The following is a 17,207-nucleotide window of genomic DNA, read 5'->3' on the forward strand; positions in this document are numbered from 1 at the left end:
TGTGACTCTAAACAACATTATCTGTGACTCTAAACAACATTCACTGAGGCCCAGCTGGTGTGCACAAGTCCTTGGCCTCTATTTTCAGCAGAGTATTACTCTCTGAGCCAGTTTACGATCCAATTAAGTTTATCTTCACACCAGTCTACCTACTGACAGGTTAAACTGATAATACTGTAGGGGGCAGATTTTGTTGACAAAATGTGCTTATTGAAAGCAGTAGGTGGCAGTGTTTCAGATAAGTGAAAGAGAGAGTTGGTACGAGTCAACTGCTTGCCAGCAACTGCCAGCATCTTGGCACAGTAGAAGTGGAGTAGTAGGGTGTAGAAAGATGTTGCATTCATTTACACTCTTGGATAATAAGGACTGTCTATGAGTGACAAGATGAATAGGTCAGGCATAGAAAAACACTAAAATCTCATATATTTCTATTGCAATTCAAATGTAATGATTATTGTAAATTAGTTTAAGTGTCATGTGTGATAATAGAGAGTCCTTAGTCAATCATCATTATAAATATATTATTTTAATAATGGATTATGCATATTAGGTGCTAAAATATTTTAGGTTATAACAAGTCTGGACAGTCTGCATCTGTATTTTCTAAGTGCTTCGCATTTTTGAGCATGGTTTGGTAGCCCAAACTCTTTACAGATTTCATGCTAAAGATTGAATGTGTTATTTTGATGTGTCAAACATTTGTTTGCTTTGTTTATTGTATGCATTGATTATAATTGTGGAGGGAGACCATGAATCTTCTGCAGGATGGCGCTGGGTGATTTCTTGATGTCGTGTTCGATGATGTTGCCCTACATAATGTCCTGTGTGTGTGTGTGTGTGTGTGTGTGTGTGTGTGTTTACATTTAGTTAGATAATAAAAAATAAAACAAATAAAATACAACTGATGTCAATCTCTTACTTCCAATTGCAGAAACAGAGCACAAAACATTATGAGAGCTAAGCATATCAAATGGATCATCTCTGTGAGTTCAGGTGTGGGTTGAAGTTTTCAATACATGTTTTTACATCCCAAAAACACTAGCTGGGAGCGTAGCTGTGCAACATGCACAAACATGTAGGCTTTCATTGGGTGCATTTTAATATATAATATTAACAGTGTACACAGAGCTGAAAAGTATACTATTATATCATAATTATAATAAAAAGAGCTAAGCAAATCTACTAAGCAATAAGAACTGACCTAATGTTGGCAGTTTGCCTAACAGTTTAACAACAGTTTATGATGGCCTCCTTTCAACAGAGCAAGAGTACTTGGCATTTTAGGTTCCTATCAGTTTTAAGAGCCCACTGAAGAGCCTGGTCATTGATCTGATTAACGGGGAGCTGCTGAAGCAGAGGAAAGCTGCTCTGTGGGAACCAACAGCTGCTTAGCTCACATATTCTAGGAAGGAAGAGCACCTTATGTCTAATATTGGCTCAGAAAGCAAGGGACCGCTGCTGCCTTTCGCTTAACCTGGGGCACAGGGTTCTCGATGAAGTGCATTAACCTAGTCTGGAGTCTCTAGACCAGTGGTACTCAACCTTGCCCTACTCAGGAGCCACATTGACAAAAAATACTTTTGCAAGAGCCACAATTTAACTTTTCCCTAAAACATCCCTTTCCTCTCTGAATCCAGTTTGGTTCAGTTTGAGTCTCGCCAGCTCTTCAGCACTCCACCTTTCGGAAAGTCGGCACTGGACCTGCTTTATTTTGTGATGTTGTTGCAAATTGGATCTTTTGAATTGTGAAATGACATCACAAAGCAGAGAGATGCATCTTCCAGAACCCATGGACACGAAGAAAAACTCAAGTTCTCAGTCCGCTTTAAATGTTTGATATTCCTCTTCAGCCATTTTAGGTTCATGCTAAGCTAGTTTTCCCAATGTGATGGAGTTTGCACTTGTCTCACGTACCTGCAAACAGAGCGCGACACCTGAGATTAATTCTGATGACAGTTTTGCTGTTGTTTTTATTTATTTTTTTATTTTTTAAGTAGGACTTAAAAGAGCCACAACCACCCATAAAGGCTCTAGAGCCTCGGGTTGAGTATCACTGTTCTAGACTATCTTAGCACACTTCATCTTATTTACCAGTGGCTTAGACCACTGGTACAGGTGAAGGTTCAGGATCGGAACCTACCAGGCAGGTACAGCACATTCCAGTTCAATTTGGACTGGAACAAGCACTGTGAAAAGCTCTTACAATATTGTTGGTGTTGTTAAAGGCATTGTGCTAACATGCCAGCTCAATACGTGTAAAGTCAGATTTAACGATGCAAAGGTATAAATACGCCCTATACTGTACGTTGTCATTAACCTCAATTTCAAAGAGCAGCTGAAAGCAACAGTTGAGTCAATCCATGCCACAACCTTAGGAGATTAGCCCTCATCGAAGTGTCAGTTGAAAGCAAACCAAAGCGTATTACAACTTCTGAGAAAAGGGAGAGATCACACATTCACATATGGGAAAGTGGGCAAATGCTTCATCCTGACATGCCTGTTGCTACAATAACAATAACGCACGCGCAGGCCAAGATATAACAAGGGAAACCCTAGTCTTTCCCCTAGAAAACAAACGCCTTCACTCAATAAATCTGTAACATCATCCCCAACAAAGACAGCAAATCTTTTAATATGTCAGAAATGTTTACATCTGATTCCTTTGTAAATCCCCTCTCCGAAAATTGCCGCTCATCCTATACTGCCTGTAATTTGATCTTGTAACGTGACAACAATGCGAAAAAGAAGCCCTCGCTAATCTAGGTTGAGTTGATAAACATATTAAATATGTATATTAAATATATATATAGGTATGTCCTCTCTAATTCTGTTGTACCGTTTTGTGGTGGCCTTTTCAACTGAAAATGCATTATGACTGTGGTCAGGAAAAGGCCTAAATACAGTATATACAGATAAATGGCAAAGAGAAGCAGCAGTCAATCAAACAAATGTACAAAGTGGAACTCTCTCCTAGATCCCTTCTCTCTCTTCTTTCTGACATCCTTCCCTGACATTAAAGACAAATAAGCCTAATTCTCTTCATTATCAACGCAAAATGTAAAAAAAAGTTATTGATCAGATTTATCTGACAAAAACAGAGGTTGAATCCCAGCAGCCGTGACCCGACTGAACTGAGACTGAAATAAATATTCGGCTTGAATCCGTTTAGGAGATGCAAGCACACAGTATCTCCAAACTAATGTACTACTGCAATGCCATATCTATGCTTCTGCTTACCATAATACTATTGAAGTAACTGTATGGGTTTGGAGAGTGTGGTTTTGTCACTGGAACAGCACAAACACAGAGTTAGCAGACTTCATGGATTGTGGTTGCACTGCACACTGTCCTGTTTGCTCATTTGAGGTTTTATTGCGGGAAGGAATTGATGTGATCACGTCCCTTTTCATTGTAATAGTCCAGCGGTTAGGGGCATCCTGGTGGCTCACCTGGTAGAGCGTGTACCACTAAGACTTAGTCCTCCGCGTGGTCTTTTTCCACATGTCATCCCCTCTCTCTCTCGCCCCACCCTTTCTCTCAATCTACGGTACTGTCGTATCCAATAAATACCCCCAAAAATTATCAAAAAATAAAAGGTCCAGCGGTTAGTAGTCCACAGTAGAGAGAGCTCCAGGGGAGGAGACAGGTAACGCTGTACCTCTCACAGGATTTAAGAATGATCATGCCACAGTCTGATTTTCCAGGTTGTCTTAGCTCAGACCAACTAAAGCAGAGTTCAGTTTATTCCAGTGTGTACCAAACGATACCAGTCCAATTCTTGGCCAGTGGCAAATTTAGCACTTGTCCTTCGCCTGGCTCTCACCATGATGCCTCCGCTCACTAGCACCACATAGTGGCCAAAGTTGAATATGCGTTGTCTTATTCCATCAGACACTGGAAAAAGCATCCAGTGTCAACTTAGAGGCGAGTTTACGCCATTACACCGCCACAGGAGAAGGGGGCGCTATATGGGTTCATTTGTCCAACAATGGACACACACAACCAGCATCAGTGTCCAGATCCAGGCCGGATCTCCTCCCTAGACACAGGCTGAGGGCTCGGACTGTGTCTGCCCAGCTCTCTGTCAAGTTTCTCCCTTAGCTTGTGGAAGGATGGCCTCCTGCGTGGCTCCTTCTCCCAGCAGCTTCTCATCAGGGAGTAGACAGGTGGGGGACAGTCTTCTGGAGCCTCCATGCGGTAGCCCTCCTCCAAATGCTCCTTCACCTCTTTCAGAGACTAGGGGATGGGAACGACCAGAAATGGAGGGAGGATTGGTACGGGTGGAGAGGGAGAGATGGAAAGAAAAGTGGCGATAGCTTGTATAAAAATTTATAAATTGAGACAATTTTATATTTTTGATCTATAATTTATCAATGGTAATAAAGTATTTGTAGGGTTTCTATAAACTAGACGACACGACAACTAAAATTCACACTAGTTTGTCCCGCGATTTGTTCGAAGGAGTCGGATTCAACTGCTCACAGTCAAATAGTCGCAAAATTTGGTAGGAAACAAAGATCATTCCATTCCGGCTATATGGGGGTGCCGACGAGTGTCTGATTTGACATAGAATTGCTTGGATTCATTCTCCCAATAGATCCTGATTTAGCCTACTTTGGTATAAGTATCAGCCTATTAATACCGTAAAACCAAGTCCCAATTAAACAAACAAATCAAACAAGCTCATGCCAATGGATTTTCTGATTGCCAGATTAAAAAATTATAATAGTCAAATATTCGTATTGAGTAGCCACATTTTATTCGTATTGAATAGCCACATTTTATTTGACTGGGGACATTCGTCGGGGACATTCGTTGGGGACAGCCCTACTACATACACAATCTCTTTGTATGTTTTCTCTCTGCCCGCCAACAGATAAAGCTTTAATTTTACGTTAATTGAAGGGACAATGAACTTGACCTACATGATTCCCCCTGATATGTTAAACAGGCGATAATCAGGTGGTAATCATGTGCATTTAACATCACACCGCCTTGTGTAAGGAGTAGACGAGTCAATAGGCCTGACACCTGCTGACTGTCCATTCATCTAATGCTGCCTGATCCTGCTTGATGGTTCACATCGTCATCGACCGTCCAGTCAGGAGGTTAAACACCACAGCGGCCAGTCAGGAGGTTAGACAAGTTCATTATTGTAAAAGAGAATGTGTTCTCAATAATCTACCTGGTAAAATAAAGGAAATGATGATGATGAGACAGACACAACAGCGGCCAGTCAGGAGGTTAGACACGACAGCGGCCAGTCAGGAGGTTAGACACCACAGTGGCCAGTCAGGAGGTTAGACACGACAGTGGCCAGTCAGGAGGTTAGACACCACAGCGGCCAGTCAGGAGGTTAGACACCACAGCGGCCAGACAGTGGACGCTGACAGAGAGACTACAGTATGTGTGTCAAAGGGAGCTGTGCTCTAAGTAGCATAATCTCTTACCTTCTCCCTAGCGACAGACACACATGCACGCACGCGCGCGCCACACACACACACACACACACACACACACACACACACACACACACACACACACACACACACACACACACACACACACACACACACACACACACACACACACACACACACACACACACACACACACACACACACACACACACACACACACACACACACACACACACACACACACACACACAGTGTTGACACGCTGAAGAAGGCCGTTAGGCTGAAACGTCCGTGTGCTGTACCTGGTGTGCTGGAATAAACTTAACGAAAGGACATTTTTGTGTGCTGGCTCTCTTTCTCCTACTAGGTATGGAGTACACACACTCACTCACGTACATACATATAAACTAGCTTATATATTAGATTTATTTAAAGTAGCTGCCCTTTGTCTTGATGGAAAGACAAAAGCTTTGGAAAGAAATTCATACATAGGCATCTACGTCACTAAATATTTGTCAAAGAAAGGAAAAAGATTTCAAGTATTTAACCATACGCTTTTAGATCTAAATGGCTTAAATCATTCAATCAGGTGTGTCTAAACTTTTGTCTGGTAGTGTTTTGTCTCACCACCATCTGACGTCAGTCACGTCACACTAATCATCCCTCCTGCCAACGCAGTGTTCCCTCTAGTTTGGCCTGTTGCCAGCAACTTAAGACTTGTGACTGAGTGACAGTTTGATTTCGCTGGCACACATACAGTGAGCAGTTAGTTACCTTCCATTTCCCACAAAGGCAAACGGTTCAAAAAGCAGATTATGTTAAGTCACTGAGAGCAATTAGATAGTTTCCGTGTTGTCCCGTCACACCGCTCCTCCTACACACACCTCACTGACACACTATCATGACCCATGACCTCGCAAGTCTCTGCTCAGACTTCTATAGACGGTTTTCACCAGAGCGCAACCCCACAGCACTTCCTTTTTCTCAGCATTCGGCAAACTGCAGAAATATTCACTCGACATCGTTACTTTTGTTTTCACCGCTCAGCTGTATAGACGGTTTTCACGGAATGGTCAGTCCTGCACTTGAAACTTTTTTTTTTCTTTTATGTCCATAGCAAACACTGCAACAGGAAGTGAGCAGGGGTTCAATTTAGAATGTTTTTGTTGTCAAGTTAAAACCGTCTATACAAGTCTGTTAACTTCATACAAGTTAACGAAGCCGACCAGTCGGCCCGACAGTGGCAGTCAGCCACATCACGCTCCTGTTGTGTGAGTGTGACGTGACGCTTTACTGAATTACCCAACAAGTTCAGTTCAGGACAGAAAGGTGCGGACGTTTAGCAGACAACCCACTGACTGATTTTGTATCTCTATTTCATTAGCAAAAGCAGAAGGGACACTTGTGTTTATTTCCGTGGCTTAGCGTCTCATGTGTTGCTGTGATGTGTGTAAATCACTGAAGAGCGCTGAAGTTTGGCGGACTCCTAAGTGTAAAATGGTAAAGAGGTGTGAACAGAGTCAGAAATATGACAGATTCTATTCTAGTCTAGTTTGTGTTTTGCTGCCTTGCCACTTCCAACAGAACCAAATGTTCTGCTTTTTCTACCATGACTACAACTAGTATGACAATAATGCATCAACACATACGCAACAGAACACACCCACATATAAACACACACATGCGCAAGCAGACAAACAAACAAACAAACAAACAAACACACACACACACACACACACACACACACACACACACACACACACACACACACACACACACACACACACACACACACACACACACACACACACACACACACACACACACACACACACACACACACACACACACACACACACACACACACACACACACACACACACAGGTGCTACTTACCATCTTGGGGTAGGGTTGTCGACCATAGGAGAAGATTTCCCATAGGAGAACACCATAGCTCCACACATCTGACCTGGTGGAGAACTTCTGCATGACAAACACAGAGCAAACAACACTTAGCAACCGCTGCTTACTCCCTTTTCTGTGTTATCTTCAGTGAAACATGTGAATTCTGGAGATTCTTTTTACTTTACTCCTGCTTATGAAGTTATAAGGCTACAGTTTAGTGACATTATAGAGACAGAAACAGAGAGATGAGAATAAATCTTTGGAAATGGAGTCGTGTGAAATAGCGCTACATCAAACAGACCTCTTTCTTCAGGGCTTCAGGCGCGGTCCATTTGACAGGTAGCTTGGCGTTATCGGAGGCCTTACAGTCCACCTTGGTCAGGCCAAAGTCGCTGACCTTCGCCACGCTGTCGTCAGAGACCAGCACGTTACGAGCTGCTAGGTCTCTATGGACCAGCCTCTTAGACTCCAGGTACTCCATCCCCTCACACACATCGCTGCACACACACACACACACACACACACACACACGCACGTGCAGACACTTAATTTCATACATGGATGGCAAATGGACTGCATTTATATAGCGCTTTTATCCAAAGCGCTTTACAATGTGCCTACATTCACCCATTCACACACCGAAGGCGGCCAGCTGCCACGCAGGGTGCTGGCACAGCCATCGGGAGCAATTTGGGGTTCAGTGTCTTGCCCAAGGACACTTCGACATGCGGACTGGAGGAGCCGGGGTTCAAACCACGACCTTCTGGTTGGGGGACGATGCGCTCTACCTCCTGAGCCACAGCCGGCCCCTGGTGTATTGTATTGTATTGTATTGTATACAATACACCAGTTACAATCAATTCTTGTATTTTTGAGTATTCCTCTACACTTACAGTGAAAAGCGGAGCAGCTGGGCAGTGTTTATGACCGAACGGCCCCTTGTCCTGAGAAAGTTCACAAGGTTTCCCTGCAAAACACACACACACACACACACACACACACACACACACACACACACACACACATACACGCACACAAAAGATGAGAATACAGTTGTGTTGGTGCTGCAGCATACTCGCAATACTGTAAAATGCAAACCCAATGCAAAACATGTTATTCATTGCTTAAAGCCTTGTATGATGATACATTAGTCCCAGCAACCACACTGAGCTACTGGATTTGACCCTGGTTGCTGAAAAAGGCAGAATGGACACTTTGGCGGTGCCAAGTGGCAGCGGAAGATCATTTAGAATCTTTGAAAGGAAGGATTTCATTACCAAGAAATCCTGTAATGTGCACTCCTAGGAGCCTTTCTTTAGTGTCTGAACCAGCAGTCCAGCTTTCTCTGGACCAAGTGATCGCTCACTGCTTTTTGGGGGAAAGTTTTGTATTTTGCTCTTTAGTTTTCAGTCGTTATTGCCTGAGTGCCAAGAAGATTTCCCACCAGTTACACCCGAGATTAATTTGGACAAATCTACAGGTCTCATTAAGTACAGATGGAACACTCTTCACTGTTGCAACCCCGATGTTTTTTTTAGCTTGAGAAGACGGGTGCAATTTTACATAAAATCTTGTCTAGAGCAGCTTATATCATTAGATTATATTTCAGCGAAATAAATATATCATTCATTATACATTTTTCACAGGATACTGTTTGTTGGACAGCTTTTTTAACATTTAAGTAAAATCTCAATGTACACACACATCAGGACGTGCCCTTGGATTTTGTGACTCACTGTTTCACGACACACATCTCTAGTACAATACAGTAGTCTAGTATAGTACCTAGTACACACTACAGTAGCCTAGTATAGTACCTAGTACACACTACAGTAGCCTAGTATAGTACCTAGTACACACTACATTAGTCTAGTATAGTACCTAGTACACACTACAGTAGCCTAGTATAGTACCTAGTACACACTACATTAGTCTAGTATAGTACCTAGTACACACTACATTAGTCTAGTATAGTACCTAGTACACACTACAGTAGCCTAGTATAGTACCTAGTACACACTACAGTAGCCTAGTATAGTACCTAGTACACACTACAGTAGCCTAGTATAGTACCTAGTACACACTACATTAGTCTAGTATAGTACCTAGTACACACTACAGTAGCCTAGTATAGTACCTAGTACACACTACATTAGTCTAGTATAGTACCTAGTACACACTACAGTATCCTAGTATAGTACCTAGTACACACTACATTAGTGTATAGTACCTTGGTCATGAGCTCTGTGACAATATGGAGACCGTTGTGAAGGATGACGCCCAACAACCGCACCAGATTCTTATGCTGCAGCTTCCTAGAGGGAGAAAAGCCACATTAAAACAAGACATGGGTATCAGGACTAACAGGGGTACTAGATACAGTACAACCAGAATTGGCAAATCACACAGATGAACATTGTGTTCTTAAACTAATATGAAATGATGAGTCAACTATGTTCAATTGAGGAAATTCCTTCAAAACTGGTTTAATCAGTGATTAACAGACACAGCTATCTAAAATGGTAATAACTACTATACTATCAGTGAAGCTGATAAGTGGGGAAAAGATGCTATTTCGAAATGTTGTGGAAGTCCCCTCAGACTCACGTCATGACTGTGGTCTCCTGCAGGAAGGCTTGAGCGGTGACATCACATTTAATGTTCTTTACTGCCACCTTCTGGCCCATGTACTCCCCTTCATAGACAGCTGGAGGGACAAGTGCAGAGCATTTTGACAACTACATGCTGTATTTTCGCCCATCAGAAATCAAACTAGCTCAGGAAGTGTTGTATTTACTGTGAGTTTGCTGAAACGTTGTGCACCAGAAATGTTGACGGGCAGGATCGTAAAATTGAGGAGAGGATTAAATGAACGAAAGCTCACCACCAAACTCCCCCTCTCCAATACTCTCTCCCAGTGTGAGCTTCTTGATGTCCAGCAGCCATCCAGCTGGGGCAGAAGCAAGATCAACATTATAATACACAACCTTATCTGATATTACTCACTCTTACATGACGTTGTGATCATTATCATTATTTGATAGAATATAATATAATATAAGTGCTGAGACGCATGGAAAGTACATAGTTGAGTAAACAGGATGCATATAAAAGCCCCATTACTATAGTATTAGAAATCATATATTAATTACTTTTTCACTTAGTAAAAGTAATTAATTTGTTTTTTCCAATACTATGTTTATTGGCTTTTTCTTTGTTTGAATCAACAGAATATTCACATAGAAAAACACAAACAAATCAAATAAAACCCTCCCTCCCATCCCCAATAATACTCTCGGTACAAAGAGACACTTAACATAATATCAAATACAAGTACAAAATAGGTAATTAAATACAAGAAAAACATACTTATACACGAAACAATACATTATACACACAAGTAGACAAATTTAATAAAGAAAAATAAATCTGTCAACAAATTCAGTTTAAAGTTGTTTATGTTAAAGAAAAAAGCCCCTAACGTCACCCTGTGATAACAACCACATCCTTTCATAGCTCCTAGGAGGCAGAAACAGTCATGCAGGGACAAGGTGCATGATTTGACAACTCGAGACCAAACGTACTTTTGGACAGCTCCAACTCAGCTGACTTGGTTCCTTCTTTTTCTTTGGGTTTCAGAAGAGTCGTGGCAATGGAACCTTTGCTCTTTGAGTAGAACTGCAAAGATGTAAACAAGACTGTGAAGAATGCTACTGACGAAACACATCAATACATTATGCATGTACAGTCATTTCTATATATCTATAGCTCTGGTGAGGAAACACATAAATACATTATGTACGATTCATTTCTATATATCTATAGCTCTGGTGACGAAACACAAATACATTATGTATGATAATTTCTATATATCTATAGCTCTGGACAGAACAATCGCAGAACACTATAACCTAGACAGGGAGCGCTTGAAGAAAGAAGAAGGGGGGGATCCTGTGAGAAGATAACAGACTTTAAAAATACAGCCAGGTCTCCACTGAACGTATCAGTAATACGTGTGACCAAGTCAAATTTGCTCAAGTCCGAAGTCAGTCTCAAGTCATAAGCCTCAAGTCTAAATGCACAACACTAGTTCAGAAGAAATCGAGAATCAAGTTGATTCAAGTTGAGGAAAAACATTTTCCTTCAGTGGACCTCAGATAAGACCCCGTCAGGCTTTGGTCACAATCAAATATTGATGGAACTTATTCCATTAGATTTCTTAATGCTTGCACTCAAATAATGTTTTTATTCACACGTGGAAACTTTTATGGAATGTTATGGCTGTAAACATGTCTGCAGTATTAGAGTATTTGTATAGAGGACAAACTGATAAGACGCATGTTACAACTGTTTTGTTTCTGTTTTGTAATGACAAAGTGTTTCCCAATCAGTGGGACAGTGACTGAAATAGACTCCATCACTCTGAGTAAATTAAGTCAGTTATAAGCTCATCCAGAGGGACACATCAAAGTCTGGCTTTGGGCTGTCAGTTTGACAGTCGGGCTGCCAGCAGCATCGGGACACAGCCGTTACGTTACACGTTGAGCCTAAATATTCAGCTGGAACAGTGTCACTCTGTTTCCTCTGAGGGGTTAGTCAGCCACACTGAGTCAGGCCAGCAGGCGTCTGTGACTCACTGATAAGAGCTGGTCAACGCTGTCACGTCTATCTCCAAACCTCACCGCAGAAATGTCTTCAATAGACCCTCACACACACACAAAGGCTAAATACAGATCATCTATATATGGACTGCTGTTCAGATGAATTTCTCCTTTTCTTTTTTCTTTTGGCACACATGCTGTATATATTTTTACGCTGGTGCCAATTTTGTTGATGGGCTGCAAATCGAACAGGGGGGAGCCTATTTTTAGGCGTATCACCACTTTGACAAATGCATATACTGCAGGCATTTGGACGCCGAGGGCTGTCCATAGAAGAAATTGCTGAACTGAATTGGTGAATTCAATATTTGAACTTTTACTTAACCAATCTATCCAAGCTCTATCCTACACGAACAGAGCACAGTTCAAACATCAAATAATTTAAATGTAATTATGTATTCTTTATTACAGTGCTCGTTCAACAAGGTTGTAGTATTTTTTTGCACAAATGCCATCACTGGGAATTGAATGGGAAAAGAGGTCATAGTAGGTATAGGAAGGTCGTAGAGGTCACCGTTTTTGTCCAGGTAGACAACATATATCAGAAATAATGTGACAGCTTTTCCATAAAGCTTCTATTACATTTTCTCAGATTACTTTTATTCTTCAATTGGAATGACCTTAGTCCAGTGTATTAACCTGTGTACTAGTATTGTAAGTACACAGTATTACTGTATAGGTCCTTGATGAAAATCTCAGACGGATACTTATGTACGGTAAGTATAGTTACTTATAGTGTAACACACCATTCAATATTATGTATCTAATATAAAATCTTAATATAAAATTGAGTAAGTGGGTGGGTTCCGGATTATGTCAGTCACGATTTGTGATGGAAGTGATCACTCGGGCAGTTGTGTGTGTCTATGTGTTGAATGCATTTGCAATTGCTCAACTATGATGTCACTCGAGCAACTGTGATCTTACCTTAGTCACACTTTGTGACGGTGTCGGTGCAATTTCGGCTCGCCTGCCAGATCGGCTCGTGCGCGCATTGTGATTGGCTGTACGTCGGGCACGTGGGATTAACGTGGGCAAAATGTCCGACAGCTTAGCTTAGCATTTAATGATCATGATTCAAGTGTTGCACGACCATTTCTCATAAACATGAGCCTTACTTTTTGTATTAGGGAGATTTTCATCCAGGACCGACAAAGCAATATTGTGCACTTACAGTACAATACTTCTCCATAGGTTAGTACACCGGAATAATACAACAACTGTAAAAGTCAAGCGTCTCGTTCCCCAGCCTCTCATACCTCTATCATGTCAATAAGGTTGTAGAAGTACTGCGTGTTGTCGATGGTCAGCTTGTTGTCCTGATACATCACCCGGTAATGGATGACCTCTCCGGAGACGCTGACACACAGGACGTAGTCTCCTGGGTGGCGGATGGACTCTCGCACCAGGAACAGGCCATCTTCCACCGGCCGCAGCTTACACACCGCCTCCGGCCCGGAGATCTTCCCATGGAACCAACTAGCAGCCATAAAAAGCAAACCAGAATGTTAGAACTAGGGATGTAACGATAACCGGTTTTAATGATAACCGTGATGAAATTCCTTTACGATAACCGTACCGTTTCAAATTGTCATTATCATTAAAACCGTGATACCGTGATTACCGTGGTACTGTGATTACAGTGCTTTGAAAAACATGGTAAATACTGTCCATCATCAACCAAAGTTGGCAACCGTCTCCCAGATGCAGGCGTGCAGCCTTGGAGAAATGATTTCAGTGACTGTATCAACCCTTTTTGGGTCTGAGTTTTCAATATAAAACGTATACCGTTAATATAAACGAATACCGTGATAATATGATAACCGTGACAATTTTGGTCACAATAATCGTGATGTGAAATTTTCATACCCTTACATCTCTAGTTAGAACCCTCTAATGTACATAGGTACTATGAAAGCATCTGATGGAAAATACATCTACCTTCGTGAGCCCATTATCAGCTGATCACACTGAATGAAAGACTGGCCTTTTGAGAGTCCCAATTTCATTACATGGCTGCAGTTTGAGATTTTCACAGGGGCAATTTGTTCAACTGCCAAAAAAGGAAACATAAAGAGCTACCGTAATGACGTTTGTGGCTTACAAAAAAAGGAAGTCTGATTCATGCGATATACATCTGAACGTGACACGCTGTGTGGTCACAAGACTGGCTTTGAAGCACATAGCAATAGCTTTATTACTCTAGTAACAAAGAGGAAATAGAAACGTGGTCAAAGAAGCACAGGCGTGGTGCAGGTACTGTATGATCTGTACTTGCTTTAGCTTTACTGAAGGAAGATGTGTCAAGTTCATACGTACGGCATGAGGCTGAGGCCGGGGTCGACGCGTATGGCCTCTCTTTGGCGCACGTTGGTGGAGGTGATGAGTCCTTCCTCTCCGGTGGCGTTGAGTCTCGCCGTGTAACAGCCCTTCACCTAACACAAACAGCAGCATCACAAGGGCAGCTGTGGTTATACTGCATGGCGGGAAGAGGTGATTTAGTCGTCTACTAGATACACTATCAGTCAGACGTTTGGACACCTGATTGAATGAACTGTTGTTTTTCATTCTCTTAAAGCCATTTTGATCTAAAGGCTTCTGTTAAAAAACTTGCAATTTGTTTTTTTAGACTAATATAAAAAGAGAAGTTGATACGTATGTAAGAATTCCTTTCCAAAACCTTTGCTTTAAAGACTTTAAAGATCGTTTCGACTTGTTGACCACTTTTTTTGGTCACTACATAATTCCATTTGTGTCCTTTCATAGTTTTTCTGTGTCACTGAAAAAAACATCTTCACAAAACTGAATAAAGAGCAAACGTTTTTTTTAATAAACAGAGTCCCCCTTCCTCCACTGACTGACAGGAAACAATAGGAGAGTACACGGGGGCAACATAGTTGTTGACAGCGGGATTATTGAGAGTCCATGAAGCACATTGAGAGTTTCACAAAGCACATTATCAGTCTGGCTGAGCGCATGATATTTAATAAGGGGCGCATGGTTAGGAAGTAGATGCACCGTTTGTCCATACAATGACACAAGTAGAAGTGTTGACAATACATAGAGTGAGGGGCAGTTTGGCTGCCTCAGCAACCATGTGGTGACAATAAACAGGACGAGGAGTGACTTGGCTAGCCTGGGTAAACCCATCCCCCACGTGACCTGCTCTCAGACCTGTTCTCAGTCACTAGGTAGTAACTGGGAACTGAGAGAGCAGGTCACGTGGGGGCTGGGTTTACCTAGGCTATGACTTGGCTGCCGCAGCAGACATGATAAGGTTATTGAAAGTACACATCATGTTCAAGTGCAGACACATTTTATGAGTATTCAGTACAAAGATTATATTTGCTGTTACAATATGAGTATCTATCTACACTGTAGATAGATACTGTAGATTCTACAGTATCTATAAAAGGGAGCATGTGGGCAATGTTTCTCTGTTTCAATTTAGATGTCATAAAGTCCCGGCGTCCTGGCATTGTGACATCCCCGTTGATGTAATCAGTGATGTCATAAAATCCCGGAAGTGACATCACAAAGTTGTGACATCATCAGTGATGTCATAAGAGCGAGATGCCTAGTTTAGTATAAAGATTAAATTCGCTTTTACATTATGCCTTTTTACCATTATTCTAAAATGTTTTTTGTTGTTGTAAGAAATAAAGAAATATTTGTGTCCAAAGATTTGACTGGTAGTGTTTATGGTAAAGCCTCTTTTATACCCAATAAACATTCTGAGGTCTATCAGAGGTCTACAGCAACACTACACATTTACTATTTATGATATTTCATGATATTGCTGATATTTCTTTGGGGACACACTGGCCATACGAAGCGAGTTTGTGACCGGAAGGTCGTCGGTTCTGAATATTGTCCTATTTACACTTTTAAAAATCGTGTACCGCTATCACATTTGAAGGCTCTGTCCTCATCATTTAACTTTGCCTTGATGATCTTCAGAACATCTTTTTTTTGCTGCAGCCACACTTCTCCATCACGTAACCTATGACAAATGCACAGGACAGCCACCTGTGAGTCATATTATGTGGAAATTTACAAACAGGCTAACCTCAGGAGACAAGATAATAATAATAATAACTTATTCTGACCAGAAACCGCCTCCAGTTTCCTGGTGGTGGTGGTGGTGCACTTGACCTCTATACAGTATAAGCATCAGATGCCTCTGCATGACCTCCAATCGCACCCGGAGTCAAGTACAACCACCCTACACACACCCTCATATCTGATAGTGTATCAAGTTTAAAAAAGCAATGACCTTGCTGACCTGACGAAGATCCAGTGTGGATCGAAAACGTTTGTTTTTTGAATTAAACTTTTTTGGCATTGTGAGTACCGTAAGTGTGCAGGCTCTACCTTCTTTCGATTTAGTTTACAACAATGACAAACAAAAATCACTTTGCAGGTGTCGTGAACTCCGTCCAGTTTGGTCTTGTCCTTTCCTTGTGTGCTGCTTCCCTCCACACCTGCCCTCAATGTGGCTTTGTTAATAAAGTCATGTTGTGACGCAGGAGGCGGAAACGTTTCCCGGGAGTTTTTATTCGGTTACACTCTAAAATATGATTTCCTACAAATCACCATTCCCTAAGATTATGTTTTCATGTCGGCAAACGGTCGTAATAAAGTCACGTCTTGAACCAACGTCATATTGGATTTGATCACCTCGACGCAAGTCAAGGAAATGTTTGCTGGGTACAGTATTATATTATATTCTCTCATTAGGCTATTATTTTTGGTTTGTGAATGTTGCCTTGGCAAAACAAGCATCATCACATGAATTCTGTTGCTGTGCTCTTTTAACAAACACCAACTGCTGCTTCTTCAAATCATAATATGTACAGTACCGTGCCCACGTCCAGGATGGTGAGGATGTCTCCTTTTCGGTAAGCCAGTTCTCCAGACTTGGGCTTCCTGTGGTCCCCCTTGGCTACACACTGCGTCCCAGCAGCCCACCTCATCTTAGGGGCAAAGGAATAATAAGGAAGATCTTGAACTCATAGCAATTCTAGCTGAAAAACTGAATTCAAAACGTTTAATAACACCGCAAACAAGTTCTCAGGGACCCTATAGGTGCTTGCCCATGCTCCTGTATAGGATGGGTTGTTGAATGACAATAAACGAAATCTTAAAATTTACCATCTTAAAAAAATGTGTGAGACTGACATTCAGTGAACCAGTGAATTTGATGCACACAGGCTAGCCT

The 17,207-nt window shown here is 41.7% G+C and overlaps 1 protein-coding gene across 1 annotated transcript; it reads right to left on the reverse strand.

Annotated features, from left to right (window-relative positions):
* Positions 1-4,008: 4,008 nt before the first annotated feature.
* matk (megakaryocyte-associated tyrosine kinase) lies at positions 4,009-16,962 on the reverse strand (the record flags this gene model as incomplete). Its single annotated transcript, XM_083647231.1, has 11 exons — positions 4,009-4,236; positions 7,317-7,403; positions 7,627-7,822; positions 8,219-8,292; positions 9,556-9,640; positions 9,933-10,032; positions 10,210-10,275; positions 10,910-11,003; positions 13,246-13,465; positions 14,306-14,421; positions 16,849-16,962. 11 exons carry the CDS (start codon positions 16,960-16,962, stop codon positions 4,009-4,011), a joined length of 1,380 nt encoding a protein of 459 aa, XP_083503357.1.
* Between the last annotated feature and the right edge of the window lie 245 nt (positions 16,963-17,207).

This window comes from Poromitra crassiceps (assembly GCF_964638095.1).
Source record: "Poromitra crassiceps genome assembly, chromosome: 12".
Classification (NCBI taxonomy): Eukaryota; Metazoa; Chordata; class Actinopteri; order Beryciformes; family Melamphaidae; genus Poromitra; species Poromitra crassiceps.